At 55.4% G+C, this 16254-nt stretch overlaps 1 protein-coding gene across 1 annotated transcript; it reads left to right on the forward strand.

Moving 5' to 3' along the window:
* Positions 1 to 1695: 1695 nt before the first annotated feature.
* On the forward strand, positions 1696 to 15445 carry KRT80 (keratin 80; the record flags this gene model as incomplete). The annotated part of the gene is made up of 9 exons (XM_080635319.1): positions 1696 to 1989; positions 5148 to 5362; positions 9983 to 10043; positions 11177 to 11272; positions 13693 to 13857; positions 14338 to 14463; positions 14552 to 14772; positions 15100 to 15155; positions 15243 to 15445. The coding sequence occupies 9 exons, from the start codon at positions 1696 to 1698 to the stop codon at positions 15443 to 15445; spliced, it is 1437 nt and encodes a 478-aa protein (XP_080491445.1).
* Between the last annotated feature and the right edge of the window lie 809 nt (positions 15446 to 16254).

Below are 16254 nucleotides of genomic sequence, written 5' to 3' on the forward strand. Positions count from 1 at the left end.
CGCGATTCCACCTCTATCCCCTTCCCTCATAGGGATCCTTCCCGGGGAGCCATCCCAAGCGCCCTCAGTACCAGCTGCAGCACAGAACCTGCCAGGTGACCGCATGACCTGATGCTAATCAGGAACACTGATGTGCCGGCAGCCGCAAAGCCACAGCGGAGCGGCCCACGGGGAGATGGATGCTCTCACCTCTGCTTGCAGGAGCCATGGGTTCCACCAGATCCCAGCCAAAGGTTTTGGGTTCATCCTGAAAATAAGCTGGAAACTCCTGACACGGACATGGAGGGACAGACGTGGTATTCAAATGGGTCATGGGGAGAGGGCTTCCCTGGAAAGGTGTTTTGGGAAGACGGACGTGCCATTGAAGCACCCTGTATTAAAACGAGGCTTGAAGAGAAGGTTAACCCTGCTGGAAGGGGTCATCTTCCTTCTGAAGGCCTTCTGAAGACAAAACCTAGTGCCCCATCCGACACGTTTCTTGTTGAAGCAGGTCTGTGCCAGATCCAAGCTGTCTTCCACTGCACTTGGCAGGGAAATTCCCAGCTGGTCTGGGGCAGAACCACACCATCAAACAGCAGCTTTCCCACACAGCTGGAATTCCAGAGTCCAGCCAGGGACAACCATCGCCTTCCCTGAGAACACCACGATGCCGAAAGGAGGCAGAAATGGGAGTTCTTCTGGCCTGACTTTTCACATGAGAGACTGAGCTCAAGCAGGAAAATGCTTTCAAGGGCCATGTCCAGCACTGATTTCCAGCGGGGTCCGAACAGGTATTTAAGGGTGTGTTACCTGTGTTATCCTCATTAGAAGAGAGTGGGGTTTGGTGTCTCCAGTGCCAGCTTTTAAAGGGCTCTCGAGGAGTGGGAATGCAGCAAAGATGGACTTGGACACTTCTGAACTCCAGCTTGGTGCCTGGAGGCTCTGAAGCTGTTGCCAGATCAAATGACTGAGGAGCCTCAGGACCCTTGGTCCCCACACCCGGGGGTCTCAAAAGTAGATCGATCACCCCTAAACCACCCAGAGCATCAGAACTGCCCCTGATGTGCTCGTGTGGCCAAAGGCAGACCACGACCACCTCAACTCCCGACGAGCTGGAGATGCTCTTCCCACACTCCCACCCTCAGCCAGCGCCGACGCTGTGATTTCAGACACATCCCTGCCAAAACCACCGGTAACAGCCCCTGAAATCACGGCTCCTCACTGCACATCGCGGCTGGCCACCAGCCAGGCGCTGAGCCCAGGCTCCACGTGCCAAGCAGCAGCGAGCCGCCGCGCTCGGAGCCGTCCTGCCCGCACCCCTGCAGCGCCTTGGGTTGCTCTCCTCACCAGGTAAGGCTGCGGGAAGCCGGCGCTCAGGGCCCAGGGAGTGACTTGTCGGGGCTGCCTGTGCCCGCACCACACAAAACAAGCTCCCGAAGGAAGGAGGGTACAGACAGAGGAGGGGAAGGGAAGAAAAGAAGCCAACAGGTTGATCTGGATTACATCAACGGTTACACCCTCCTCCGCTTAATGAACATAGGAGAACAGGTGCCTGGAATTCATTAGCCAGCCCACGAGCCGAGGAGACGGGAATTACACCGGCCAAACTCCTCGGCGTGCCACTGCTCTGCTTGCCTGTGCGGCGGCGGCAGCAGCCAAGCTTCATCTCCTCTTCATCCCCCCTTTCCCTCCCTTCCCGTTCCCTCGAGCCGAGCCATGACTAACCCCTGCACAGCCTTCAGCAGTGGCTCCCTCTCCTCCTGGGAGCTGTCAGGGAAAGCAAGAGGCACATCCCCGGATCGCCTGGGCCGCTGCAGCCCCAGTGGCCTGGCCAGCAATGGCTACAGGGACGGTGGGTACAGATGCTCCTCTTACTCCTCCTTCTCCATCGATGGGAGACTTCTGGCCCCCGCGCACCTTGACATCGACACCGACTTCCAAGCCATGCGGCAGCGGGAGAAAGAGGACATCAAGTCGCTCAACAACCAGTTTGTGACCCTCATTGAGAAGGTAAGGTGAGCTACTGGGGACCATGGCGCAATGCAGGGACCAGGGGGGTGGTGGGGAAGCAGACACTAACCGGTCTCTCATGAGACTTACCCAGGCCTTCAGCTAAGCATCGCCAGGCTCTGAATATCAGCCTACTTGGCCAATTAGCTATTCCTTCAGTGCTATCTGCTTCACCAAGGGCCAGCATCATCTCCTGGTGCAGGGGCATCACAGCATCCCCTTTGCTGCACCCATCGCCCTGAGGGTTCCTGGGGAGCTCTGCCCTCGGGGTCCCAGCCCTGCCTGAGCACCAACAGCAGGGCCACGGCACAGGCCTTGGCTCCCAGAGTGGCCAAACAGCCATGGGCAGTGATGCTGATGAAGGGCTCAAGAGAGGTGGAACCTCACCCCCAAAGCAATGCGGCTGCGCAAGGGAGACCCCCCCCCCAGCTCCCTGCTCCGCGGCTTCTCAGCCAGGAAGGTGGCACTTTCATCTCTGCAGATGCATGAGGAGGCAGAAGGGTTTCTCCGAGGAGAACAGCTCATCGAGCCGAGGCAGGTTCGTGCAGAGCCCGGGTGCTCTGTAAACAGATGGTAATCTCCCGGCAGGATTGCCTCACTGCGCCCCACAACGCAGGCCCTGGCTGCCAAGCTGCCATGGCTTGCCTTCCCTTTTATATGGCTTGAGTTTACCTCTCAGAGGACCTGAATTCACACTGGGAGGGCGGGGAGCATCTCCACCAGCATCTCCCCACCGTGCGCATAGGGGGTACCAGGGGGCTGCCTCTGTATGGAGGGGCATGGCAGCCCCCTGCTTGTGTTGGTTGTGTTGTACGTGCTGCAGGGCTGGTCCTCTGGCCCCCCAGCGCAGGGTTCGTGTGGATGTTCACCCTGCTCAGAAACCAGCCCTCAGCAGAAAGGACAGGGGTAGGGGCATGGCACAACCCGTACGTGAGCCAGACCACAGGCACGAGCCTGTCCCGTGCAAATAGGGATGGAAGGAGGGAGAGAGCCTCCAGCTTCCCTGATAAACCCAGCCTGGTGGCCTGCAGTAAGCGTGCGTTACAGAGCCTGATGGACAGAAGGTACAAACACCCCACCTCAGCTGGGTGGCTTTGACTTTAGTGCTGGCAGCTCCTGCAGTCAGCTTAGAAGGCTGTAGCTTCAAGGGGTATAGCAAGAGGCAAACTTCAGCCTTCTGCCTCAGGCCCTCATTCCAGAGGAAAGGAATGGCACTTCCTCCTCAAAGACAACGTGTCTTTGGAATGAGATGCTCCCAAGCCTGAGCAGCTATTCCTCAGCTCACTGCCCTCACGCTGACTTCGGGAGTGTGCTCCTGATGGTTTTCCAGCAGGATGCTCCCGACCTCCTGGTGTTTAGTTCCCATGTAGATACGTGCAGGTAGAAGACAAGGAAAAGCCAAGTCACAGAGCCCCTGTCTGAAGCTCCGAGCAGCACAGAGGCTCTGAGGACCAAGCTCTGGTCACTATTTCTATACTCAGGCATCATTTTCCAGGCAACGAGGCCAGGCCTGGGTGATTCTGCTCCTGCAAAGCTCCTATCAGAAGACTCTGCAAGGATAAGAGGGGATGCTGTGTAAGAAGCCAAGATGTAACAGCCCAGTGGATGGGCAGGGTGTGGGGACAGGAAAGAGACTGAAGAGTTTGGGGAGGGAGAAAAAGAGCAGCCAAGGATTAGGAGCAAGGTCAGGACCTCAGACTTGATTTGAGGGTCAAAGATGGACTCGGAACAACAGCCAAGGCATTCACTTACCACTCCAACAAGGAAGCTGTTCCCTACAGCCAAGCCCCAGGTTGACCCCAGCCCCATAAGATGCTGCAGATGGAGAGAAGAAATGGCCCAACTGGCTCCTGGTAGCCCTGGAGACCACTTGTGCCACGTGTGATGCCCCTTCCTGGCTTCCCTGCAGCATCCTCCTCTGGTTCCCATCCTCAGGCATGCACACAGAGCGTGCCAGGACAAAGCAGGCAGCCAGCAGACTGGGCTGCTGGTAGGGTGCCTGCAGCCACGTCTCAGGATATCAGGAAGAAAGGATTAAATCTCTAACAGCAAGACCTGGAAGATCCCAACACTCACATCCCTTTCAGCCGAAAACTGAGCATCAGAGAGCTTGTGCTCTGCTTGGCTGCTCTCTGCTCCTCTTTCTCTCTCTGTTGAACCCGATGATCCTAAGGTCCTTCCAGCCCCAACCATTATATGATTTTGGGAAGGATGCTGCCTCCCACCATGTGCAGTGTCAGCAGCTGGGAACGCTGCCTCTTCAATGCCACGGAAGGTTAAAGTGAAAGCAGAAGGTCCAGGCCCGATAGCATCTGCACCCCATTGCTCTCCAGACCGACACAGCATCCCCATTGAATCACCCCCGTGACAGTGGAGGAAGCTGTGGGAGGCAAGTCCCAATCAGCAGCCAGAACGTGAGTGAAGGAGCCCGGCTCTGTTGAGAGCCTTACGAGAGAGAGGTAGCAATTAGCTAATGAATTGAAGTCAGTCAGGAGCTTTGAGATGAGAACTGTTAAACCCTGAGCATCCCCGCTCAGAGGGCGAGTGTTGTGAGCACGAGTGCCAGCTTCATCAGACGGTGGGGATGAGGACTCGCTGGATCCTCTCGCAGAGAGGCACACGCAGACCTCACGTGGAGTCTTGAATTACTTTGCTTATTCTCTGCAGTTCCCATAGGCCTTGTCTCTGGTGCTCTGCAATACAACCCAGGGCTCTGATTCACGGCTCAAGCTTCAGCGCGGTGTCACCCTGCGCACCTGAGAGGAGCTCTCTCGGCTTGGGCCACTCCGAGGTAGTAAAAGTGACTTTCATTCGCCCTGGACATCAGTGCATGGCCTGGAGTGGATTTTCAGCCTTCGCTTCAGCACGCTGAAGGCAAAGGGGACTGGCACTGAACAGGTCTTATTTTTCAGTGATTTAATAGAAGGTGCTCGTTCATGTCGATGTGAACATGTTCTACCAAGAAATTCATGAGGAGGTGATGTGTAAAAGCCCTGAAAGTCCCCAGAACCTCATCCTCAGGCCTCATTTTCCCATTCTCACCCGGATTCTCCACTGATTCACTACTCTGAAGGTCTCCAGATCGATGTCTCCTGCCCTGCCAGGAGCTTTGATTTTGGCTATTGGTGTTCCTAATATCTCTGAACCCCCTCCTGTAGGTCCAGTGCTTGGAGCAACAGAACAAGGTCCTGACGACAAGGTGGAACTTCCTGAAGGATCAAGACAATTCCCACTCGGAGTCGGACATCAAGGCCATCTACGATCAGTACATGAGCAAGATGAACCACGAGATGAAGGCGCTCACCTATGAGCAGGAAAACCTGGAGTCGGAGCTGACAAAGGTCCTGAGCACCATGGATAACTTCCGGAGCAAGTAGGTGTCTCCCAGCTGAGTATTACAAGGGGGAATGTGCTTTAAAGGTTTTGGTGGGCACAGAGTGTGGGATTAACTTAACCCAGCCTCTTATTCCCAGGAAGCGATCCATAGCTTGGTGTGCACAGCAGTGTGCATCCAAGCCAGCATCCCACCCCCTTCCCTGTTCACTAGAGATGAAGGGAAGCCCCTAAAAAGCACAATAACAAAGAGGGCAAGGCATGAGGAATGCCGTGGGCCAGAGAGCAGCTCCGGGAGCAGTGTTATCAGGAACGACAGCCTCTGAAACACAGAAATGGTTCTTTCCCCACTATTAGCACAAAGCAGGACTTTTCCCCCAAATGGTTTTATGGATCTAAGCTATTTAGTGCTCACAAAGACCCCGTCCTTCCGCCTTCCCCCCATCACATTGAAAGCAAAACCCTGCTTTGACCAAACAGTCGGACTTCAGCCCAGAAAACCTCTTGACATATTGAGGCAGCCAGAGGTTGAGCGGAGCATCAGCTGCCATGTGCTTATCACCGCTCTGCCAAGAGCCTGGAGATGCTCAGATAAGAGCACTTGAGATGTGCCCTGCCTCATTCACCAGCACAATGCGTTTCTCATTATCGCTGCCATTTGCATACCACAGATGAATCCACAATGAGAGACTTTCCCCTCCAGTTCCACCCATCTGCCTACACAGGAGCTCTGGAGTCGTCCACGTTCAGGTGGGGCAGAGCCATGGATGGGCAATGTCAAACCAGGATGGTTTGGACAGTGAGGCAGGGACACGCATCGCTGTAGGAATAACCCAAACCCGTTCCCGCTGTACCAAGTGATGCAGAAATAGTCGTGGTGCCCTCCCAGAGAGTTTAGGCCAAGGACTGAAAGCTCTTTGCAAACCTTGATTAAACTCAATGTGCTGCAAGTGAGGGGAAGGACCAACACGTCCACTTTACAGATGTGTTGATGATGGAGACACAGCAGTTCAATGTCTTGAGCTCACAGATCCAGCTGCTGGTGGAGCAGGAACTGGAACTATTCCTTTAGCCTTATGCTGAAATCCTTATGCTCAGCATCCTTCAAGAAGTGATGCACTCACACCCAGGTGCCAAGAAACACCCAAATCCCTCATGGTGGCTGGCTGCTCTTTGTTTGGATGTTGGTTTTGCTGCAAGACTTAGGCTCGCTGCTGTTTGCGTTGCTGACTGGTCCCAACCCTGAGCTTGGATCAAAGCCACGACAGGGATTGTGCCATTTACTCCCTTGCCCTAAAAAAGGCTTAGGCTTGGTCTTCCTTGCGCTTCCCTAAGGAAGTAACTGCTCTGTGGCCCTGCAGTTGGTTTATTCCCTGGGAAAGCCAGACAGGAAAATGGTTGGGCTGGTGGAGAAACGACAGATCAGTCACTATCCTTTAAGGATAAAGGTGCTTACACAAACAGGCGGTGGGTCTGCCCCCTCCCTTTGATTTCCTTGCACAGTTGGACAACGGGATAAGACACGACAGTGATGCTCCATCCCTCAAAGTTAATAAAAGAGGCTGACTCAAGGAACAGAACCCAGCAGACAAGGACGCAGCGTGCGCTGTATTAGACAGCAGAGAACCCACAATGGCTTATGACTGGTCTGGAGAAGGATTCCCTCTTTGTGGGACATGGGAAAAGAGCGTTTGGGAATGACCCCGCTCCCCAAAGCCCTTCATTTGTGGAGCCTTCCCTTTTGCTTCCTCCCATGCGTGAGCTGCCAGGGGGGACCTAAGCAGCAGAGAGGCAAATCCCACCTTGGCCCTGGGTGCTGGGGCACCCAGCGCAGTGGGTATCTGTGACAGTGATACCTGCTCCCTGCAGGCAGTGATTCAGAGGAGAGCACTGCCGGTGCCGAGCTCCTCCAGGCAGGCGTCCAGCCCCAGCCCAGCCCAGCCGGGCTCTGTTGGGTCCTGCTCCCGAAGCCTCAGCCCGGTTGTTTCTCGGGAGCAAATGGTCTGCTGAAACCATGCAAATTTTGGAGGCTTCCAGCTCCTCCGGAGCTTTCTTTTCCCAAGGGAAAGTTGTTGGTGGGGAGGAAAAACTCAATGGCTCCACTGGGAAAGGTAACTGGGGATGTTCTCACCCAGGCTGTGGAGCTCCCAAAGGAGCACACCAAGACCACCCCAGCAGGCTCCTGCCCAACAGATAAATCCAGAGTGAAATGTGCCTCTCGGTGCCCCTCTGCAGACCCTCATCCGTCTGCTCTCCCCAGGGGCTGCTTTCCAAAGCCCATCCAGGAGATGGAGCGAGCCGGGATGTGCGCAGCTCCTTCCCAAACCAGGCTGCCACTGGGAGCAATTCCACACGCAGAGAAGAAGGAGAGGGGACAGGAAAGTGGGTTGGAGGCTGCACATGATCAAAACCCTGCTTCTTTAGAGGAATCAAGCTAAAACACAGATCCTGAATGGACCTGCATAGGGATGACTGCCCAGAGGTGCACATCCGCACACGTGTGTGAGCCCAACACGTGTGTGGTTTGCACATGCAAAGACCCACCTGAACGAGAAGCAGGGAATTGGTGCCTCTGGTGCGGCACTGGGGAGGCACTGGGGCACACAGACGTTAGAGGGTCCATGTCTCAGACCCAGGGCTTGTGCTGGTCAGACCTTGCCACATGCAGACCAGACGGAACCCCTCTAACCTCAACCTCTGCGGCTGGTTTCCAGCTACTTCCTGCCCCATTTCCTCATTCCACAAGGGGAAAACTGCCTTCCTTTCCTGCCACGAGGCTCAGGTCCATCCCACCACCGAAGCAGTCTTGAAGGCGCATGCAGAGAGGAGCACAGCCCGCCTGGGAGCTGCTGCACCTCTGCTTTTGCTTCCCTGCCCTACGGACGGCGCCCAGACGCCCGTCTCAAGCGCACGAATGGAGATGGGATGGATTTAGCCCTTAATGCACGACTGCTTGAGGGTTATCCCGAAGGAGCCAAAGGCTGTAATGTGTGTGCGGAATGCTCCATCCCCATGTGAGTCACGGCCAGGTCCCTCCGGAGCCGCGTGGGGAGCGTGTTGGGCTGGCTGGGCTGGCTCCCTTTCAGGCAGGAGCCGTGTTTGTCCAACACACGGGATTATGTCAGTGCCCAGCAATGCGGGAGGCTGGGACGCCCTGGGATTGGGCTGCGGTGCAGTGAGGATGAAGGGCGAGTGGCAGGCTGTAATTAAGGTGGGTACAGAGCTGCCGGCAGCTCCGCTCGCATCCCGGCTCGGAGCAGAGGAACCAGACAGGTAAATCTTGTTGGCCGCGCTCCTGGCTTAGCAAAGCAGGCAAGGGAGAGGCTGAGCTTAACACCAAGGGGGGACGTACTCCAGAGGAACCTTAGAAGAGCCTAAGGGTAGAGCCTGTGACTGGCACATCCCCCCCTCAAGGATGCAGCAGCTCCAAGGAGCTGGTTTTCCTGTTTCAGGTCAGCTCCTGAGCATGACTTTCCCCCTGCCCTTTGCTGAGGTGCCCTGTGCTGCATTCCCAACCCCTTCTCCTCTTCCTGCTCCTCTTTCTCCTAAAGGTTCATACAGCAGTTGGGGAGGGACTGGAATGAACCAAAGAACGGACCGTGGCTGTCATTCCATAGTCATTCCCTGTTTTCTCACCATCCCTCTGTTAGGAGCTGCCGGTTTACCTCATTCCCAAAGGACTCAGCTTTCCCCAGATCCATTTGGAGACCCTGGGAGCTTTCACTCACAGCCTGGAAATGCCATGTGCACATTGGGCTAAAAGGAGCCTGAGGTCTCATGGAAGAGCCAGGACCTGCCCTGGCCTTGGCCAAAGAGCCGCCGCTTCCCAATCGTGCCCACGGGAGACACCAAACCCCATCACACGTGCTCCTGGATGGCAAAGGAACCAAGCTGGTCACCACCAGGCCCCAAAGAGACCCTGTGGCTTCCTGGGCAACACCAGCACTGGCCACACGCTCATCCCAACGCCACCAAGGGCTGGGTATTCCCTAAGCAACCCTCGTCGCTGCTGCTGGCCATCAGGAGGTGCCCCTGGCCTAGGTCTTTGCTCTCCTGGTCCTTCCTTATCCAACCACTCACAGGCTGGTTCCTCTGATGGATGTTTTGCCATGAGGGCTCCTCCCTGTCCCATCCCGGTTTGTTCCCTGCTCTCCATGAATTGCTTTGCCAGGTCCTGCGCTCGTCACAATTCCCGCTCCATTCGGGATCAGCCACGACGCCAGCCCAGGACTCCTGGAATTCCCACAGTTTTCTCCCTTGAGAAGATTCCTGGAGCTGGGAAATGAAGTGCTGAGGATGCTCCATAGGAACAGGAGGGTGAGAGGCTGCGAACCTTTAGTCTGGGTTGCAGGCTCACCACAACCCCTCCTCTGCCTTCTCCCTCTGTGACCAATGTGAGGTAACCTGAGGCTGCTGTGCCCTCAAACTACATCAGAATTAAAGCTGCCTCCTCTCTGCTCTGGGGCTGCTCAGCCTTAAAGTGCTCGTGGTGTTACTACAGAGCTGCTCCTTCCCCTCTCTCTTGTCCACGATGACCACACAAGGAGGTGGGACATCACAGAAAGCTTTGAGAATGCTTTTAGGGACCAGCGGGGCAACCTGAAGCATCCCAAGGCTTCCACCATGTGCAATTCCTTACTGCTTTTCCCACTCTCCTTAGGTACGAGGATGAAATCCGCCTCTGCAGCGGCATGGAATACACCTTCCTGGAGCTCAAAAAGGTCAGTGGCAGGAGGAGCTTCCCATCCAGCCAGGCTCTGCGTAGTCACTGAAGAGCTTGGGGAAGCAGCGTGGTCCAGACACAAGTCTCTGGACTAAGCCTTTGGACCCCAGATATTTGATGGGGTTTGGAGGGCGGCAGATGGTGAACACAGCATCTCAACAGGAACAAGTGAGCCTGGCCCATTGCGGCTCCACACGACTGCAGTGACAGGACAAGGGGTAACGGGTTCAAACTGAAACAGGGGAAGTTTAGATTGGATCTAAGGAAGAAATTCTTTACTGTGAGGGTGCTGAGGCACAGGAATGGGTTGCCCAGGGAGGTTGTGAATGCTCCATCTCTGGTGGTGTTCAAGGCCAGGTTGGGCAGAGCCTTGGGTGCCATGGTTTAGTGTGAGGTGTCCCTGCCCATGGCAGGGGGTTGGAACTGGATGAGCTTAAGGTCCTTTCCAACCCTATTCTATGATTCTATGATTCTAAGAGCCCCACGGCTCTGGGTGGAAGCACTTGGGGGTCAGACCATACCCAACCACTGCACCCCAGCCCTGGCCAAGGCACCACCTCCCCTCGCTGGCCTCTTTTCCCTCCGGGTGACATCACGGGTTGGGAAAGGCTGGGAATTGATGGATGTGTTTGCTTTCGTTCCCTGCTGCCCGGCCGCACCCTGCTGAAACATCCAGCCCCAGCAGTAGCTGCAGTGGCATCAGCTTTGTCCGCAGCCTGCCCACAAGAGCTCAGATCCCAGGGGCAGGAATGCGGCGTGTCAGTAGCAGGGGAAACGTTCCCCATAGATGAGCATCGTGGCTAAGTGCAGGCTGTCCCTGGCACGCTCTGGGCCAGGCAGGGCAGCTCTGGTGACTCCGGACAGCATCAGGGCTCTCAATAACCTGGGCTCTTAATGGTGAACTCAGGGTGAGCGGCTGGGGACCAGCCCGGCTGGCTTCCTTCTCCACCCTGCGCCACTGAGGCTTCCACCAAGCACCCACTCAGAGACACTGCAGAGGAAAAGGTCCACAAAGGAGCCTCCTTGCAGAGCAGGAGAGAGGTTTCACAACAAACACCCAGGGGGAGAGGTGGGAAAGGCTCCTTGCTCCAAGCTCAAACTGGCCATTAATGCCCTTTCCTCATCCTGTAGGATTTAGATGTCAGCACCCTGCACAGAACGGAGCTGGAGGTCAAACTCAATGGGCTCCAAGAGCTGATGGAATTGAAGAAGACCATCTATGAGCAGGTAAAACTGCACCTGGGAGAGTGGCCGGGGAACACACAGGGCGTGTGGTGCTGCTTACAACCATTAGATGCTTAAGAGCGAATCCCCTTCCCTTAGATAACCAGCTCCATTGCAAACGGGATGAGGATGGCCTCCTGCCCCACAGCTCCAACACCCCTCCCCTCTAACAGACACAACTCAACACACTCCAGGTCCCCTCAGAGCAGGGGTGTGCAGCCAGGTGTGGTTTCACCAAGGGGAAGGATACAGCCCTTCAGCCCAAGGCAGAGGCTGCAGCCTGCCTCTATCTCCTCAAACAGGGAGAAGATTACAGCCACTTACTCAGAGCCTATAGAATGTGGCCAAGCAGGCTCAGCAGTGCTGGGAACACTCATAATTGGTCTGAGTTCTACCAATACAAACAATTCAAATGCTCGACAGAGGAATATTCACATTCCTTGTGTGGAAACTGAGGCACGGAGAGGCCCCAGGACCTGCACAGCATCAGACCTGCACCCCTGCTTCCTGCAAGGAAAACCCCTCTGCCCTCTCCTCCCCATAGCTTTGTTTGCAGGTCATTTGCTCCCCTGTGCCTGTTGATGTGACTGACATCAATGTACAGGCACACACTGGAAGGGCAAATAAGGGAAGGTCTGCTCAGCAGCTTTGCCCACAGCGTGTTGGTAGGAAGCAGGAGGCAATCCCAGCCTCAATCCCCATTAAGAACCCACCAGGTTCTCTTCTTCTTCCCACTGGCAGAGGATGCTCAATACTTGCAATAAACGTGCATCTTCTCATACACTATTGACCTGCTCCAGGATTAACGAAGAGGCTCCAGGACTGAACACCAGTGGGAAAAACTCCACTCATCCTGTTCCTGGGAAGAGTGATGGGGTATTTCCCTGTTATTCATGAATCACTAAGTCAGGGTGCCCTTTGTTTCCCCAGCCAGGGGAAGGCAAGGTAAGCAAGGAACACAAATACCTCTGTTGAAGATCAGAGCCCTCAGCACAAAAGGGAAGAACAAACCCATTAAGATGAAAGGGAAGAGCTGAGCAGGGAGCCGTGCCGCTCCCTTTCAACACTGCGCACATCAGAAGCACTGCAGAGATAACAGTGACATCCCCGCGGGGAGCTGCCGGCATCCACGCTCTGCTCAACATCAAGTCATGTCTTGCCTGGATACAAACCACCCAGGAGTGCAGTTTACGGGCAGGGATTAAGGGTCCTTTCCAGGTTCACTGAGGGCAGTCTGCATCCAGCATTGTTCGGCTCCAGCTATCAAGAGCAAATACCCCTGTCAGTGATGCTGCAGCTTGTGCGTGCACATTCCTGCCTCCCCCGTGCTGGGCTGAGCTTCCCCAGCACACGAGAACAGCTCTGTGCAGTGGAATAGGCTTGCAAGTGATGGATGTGCTCAGAGCAGGGTCCTGATTCCCCCGGCTCTAACAAGACACAAAGCAGGCTCTAACACCACAAGTGGCAGGCACAGCCTCGCAGACACTCGAGCAGAACTCAGCACAGGCATCTTCCCAGCAGCACCGGCCTGCAGTGATTCACAGCGCCCTACTTCTTGCCCAAGACACAGAGCCCACCACTGAGAGCTGACAGATGCTGCAGCACGATCACCCCCCTGCTCTGCTGAGACCCCACTTGCAGCACTGGGTGCAGTTCTGATGTCCTCAACATAAGGACATGGAGATGTTGGAGCAACAAGGGGGATGCAAACCAACATCCTCCTCCTAAGAGCAGGCCACGAGGATTCTCAGGGGCTGGAGCAGCTCCCATAGGAGCCAGGCTGAGAACATTGGGGCTGGAGCAAAGAAACTGCGTGGAGGGCTCAGAGCAGCTTCCAGTGCCTGAAGGGGGCTACAAGGATGCTGGAGAGGGACCTGCATCAGGGACTGGAGCGATGGGACAAGGGGTGATGGGTTCAGACTGGAACAGGGGAAGTTCAGATTGGACATAAGGGAGAAGCTCTTCCCTGTGAGGGTGCTGGGACACTGGGATGGGCTGAATGGAGAAGGTTTGGATGCTCCATCCCTGGCAGTGTTCAAGGCCAGGTTGGACACAGGGGCTTGCAGCAAGCTGGAAGGTGTCCCTGCCCATGACAGGGGTTGGAGGTGGATGATCTTAAAGTCCCTTCCAACCCAAAGCATTCCAAGATTCCATGATTCTATCAGTTCAATTTCCCTGCCCTGCATCCAGTACAGATGAGTTATTTTGTCAGACTCTTTAACAGGTTGTATCCAAAGGTCCCAAACCTGAGTCTGGGTTCTCTGGATGAAGCTTCCAAACCCTGGAAATCTCCCTCCCCTCCACACTGCACATGGAGGATGCTTTCCCAGGCTACACAGAGCAGCTCAGCCAGGGTCCAGCTCTCTCCTGCTCGCTCTGTTGGCTACTTGGCATCTCAGCCCTGTTCTCTCTTTGCTGTTCAGGAACTGGAGGAGCTGCTGACAGAAATCAAGGACATCTCTGTTGTCCTGGGAATTGACAACGCGTGCAAGCTGGACCTGAGCAGGATTGTGGAAGAAGTGAGGGCCCAGTATGAGGCTCTGGCTCTTCGGAGCTGGGAGGAGGCTGAAGCACTCACCAGGAGAAAGGTATCTGGCTCCTTATCTGATGGGTACTGACGGGAGAGAAGAGGGAGGGAGAGCAGCCTCGAAACTACAGGGATCAGCAAGCTGCGGAGGGACAGATTGAACCTGGGATGGAGGGAGGGACCCGGTGCTCATCCAGACCAACTCCTCCTAACTCAGGTGTGTAAATTGGTAGTTTCATTGCTCTGGGCTGCCCATGCTGTCAGTGGGAAAAGGCAGGGACAGCTCCCAGTGGCAGCTTGTCCCACCTAAGATGCAAATGACATTCCACTGATGCCTCCTCCAAACAGAGCAGGAATGTGATTAACCCTAATAAGAGGCCGTGTGTGTGACCTGGCCCAGCTCCAGCCAGGAGAGGAGAGGAGAAGAGCCCCACATCCTTCCCAAACCCCGCTGGGTGCTTCCCCCTATGAGCAGCTGGAACCTTGCAGATCCCTTTGCTAGAGCACAGGAGATAACCCCCCCATTCCACATCACCTGCAGCTGAATGAAGGCAGCATCCAGTCAGGCACCTACGGGGGTCACCTCCTGGACAGCCGCCGGGAGATCGCAGACCTGAACATCCAGATCCAGAAGCTGAGGTCCTGCATTGTGTCCCAAAAGAGCCAGGTATGGCCTGGGCTGGGTGACAGAGCTGACGCACAGGTCAACCTCCACCACACCTAACACCTGCCTCCCCTTTCCTTCACAAAACCAGTGCCTTTACTTAGAGGAGCATATCAAAGAAGCAGGAGAGCATGGCGAGATGGCCCTCAAGGATGCCAAAGCCAAACTGGTCAAGCTAGAAGAAGCCCTACAGAAGAGCAAGGAGGATATGGCTCATCTGGTGAAGGAGTATCAGGAGCTGATGAACATCAAGCTAGCACTGGATGTGGAGATCCTAACTTACAGGAAGCTGATGGAAGGGGAGGAGAGCAGGTAAGCTGGGCTTCCTTGCACCTGAAGAGAGGAAGGGATGCACCCAAAATGCGTAGGGAGAAAGCAGCCATCCCAAGCTTTGAGTCTGGTATTGAAAGTTTGATCAAAGAAAGAACAAATCCCACCAGTCCCCATAGAGTTCAGCCCTATTCCTGGCCCTGAAGTTCTCCTTAGACCCCCCCACACTGGAGCGTCCAGCACCTCTCTACATGGTGCTTTGCCCAGATGCTGCTGAGTAACCCTTCATGCACTTGGCTCTACCTATGGGTCCTCTTTATCTCCGTGGCACTGTCAATGCGTCCTCACACTCTGTCCTTGCATTCACAGCATGGAGCAACCGATACCCACAGTCATCAGCAGCGTCCACTCCAGACCAAAGCACCGTAAGTGGTTTTATCCCCACAGCTTGGGAAAGCCGAGGGGGAATGAAAGCTTTCTGACCCCTCCATTCCTTTCCCCTCACCCTGCAGTTTCTGCCAGCACCCTGAGAAACTCCAAGCTCTTTGCCAGAAAAGCAGGCAGCACCAATGGAGAGAGGAAGGCAAACGGAGGCAGCACAAAGGCACTGCCCCCTAGAAGCCACAGCGATGACCCAGTGGCACCAGAAGCAGAAGCTGTCTCCAGTGGTGCCCAGCCAAAGCTCAGCTCCCTGCCCACCGAGGAGTGCTCCTAGGAGAGCCAGAGCCCCAGCCTGAACACAGCACCCATTGGCACCTGGAGCCACAGGAGGCCAAAGCACTTTCTCCCGAACTCAAGCCAACAGGCGAGGGACAGAGGATGGGAACCCACCCCAGGCTGTCTCCATTGCCTTCCCAACACCCCAGTTCACATCTCCGTTACCTACATGCAGAAAGCAAGCCAGGATTTGAAAGACTCCCCCATTCAGACACTCACACCGACATCCTCCTCTCCAGGTGTGCCATCCCAGAGGATCTGCGTTCACAGCCTTTGGGATGGACGCTTGGCAGGAGGGGGAAGGATTATTACACCAGCTTGTAACCCAGCAGCCACCAGCCCAGCCATTCTACCAGCATCCCTAAATCCTCCTGCCTGCTCCAGCCCTGCCCTGTGCGTGTCTGAGGCGTTCGGGGAGGCGGCTTTCAGAGGAAGGCAGCTTTGAGCTTTCCCCATCAGCTGATGGGGAGATGCAGGCGAACAGCCTGAGCCATGGCTTTGTGGTACCTGGATTTGCAGATGTGACAAACACGTTGTACTGGGGGATGCCTGGCCACAGCATTTAAGTGATTATACCGCCTTTTGGGTGGCCTCTCACTCCTCCCCACGCCACCAAAGCTCCTCGAACCTTTTGGTTTCATAAGCCACCTCTCTCTAACAGCATCTCCCCTTGTCTCACATCAAGGCACTCTGAGTCCACACACAGTGGGGTAGGTCCTAGAAACAAGGGCATTGGTTCCCATTTAACTACAACAAGCAGGACTTGTCTTCGTAGTTACTGAACTTACACAGGAGCTCGTCCCTTAC

Source organism: Psittacula echo, assembly GCF_963264785.1.
Source record: "Psittacula echo genome assembly, chromosome: 27".
NCBI classification, from domain to species: domain Eukaryota; kingdom Metazoa; phylum Chordata; class Aves; order Psittaciformes; family Psittacidae; genus Psittacula; species Psittacula echo.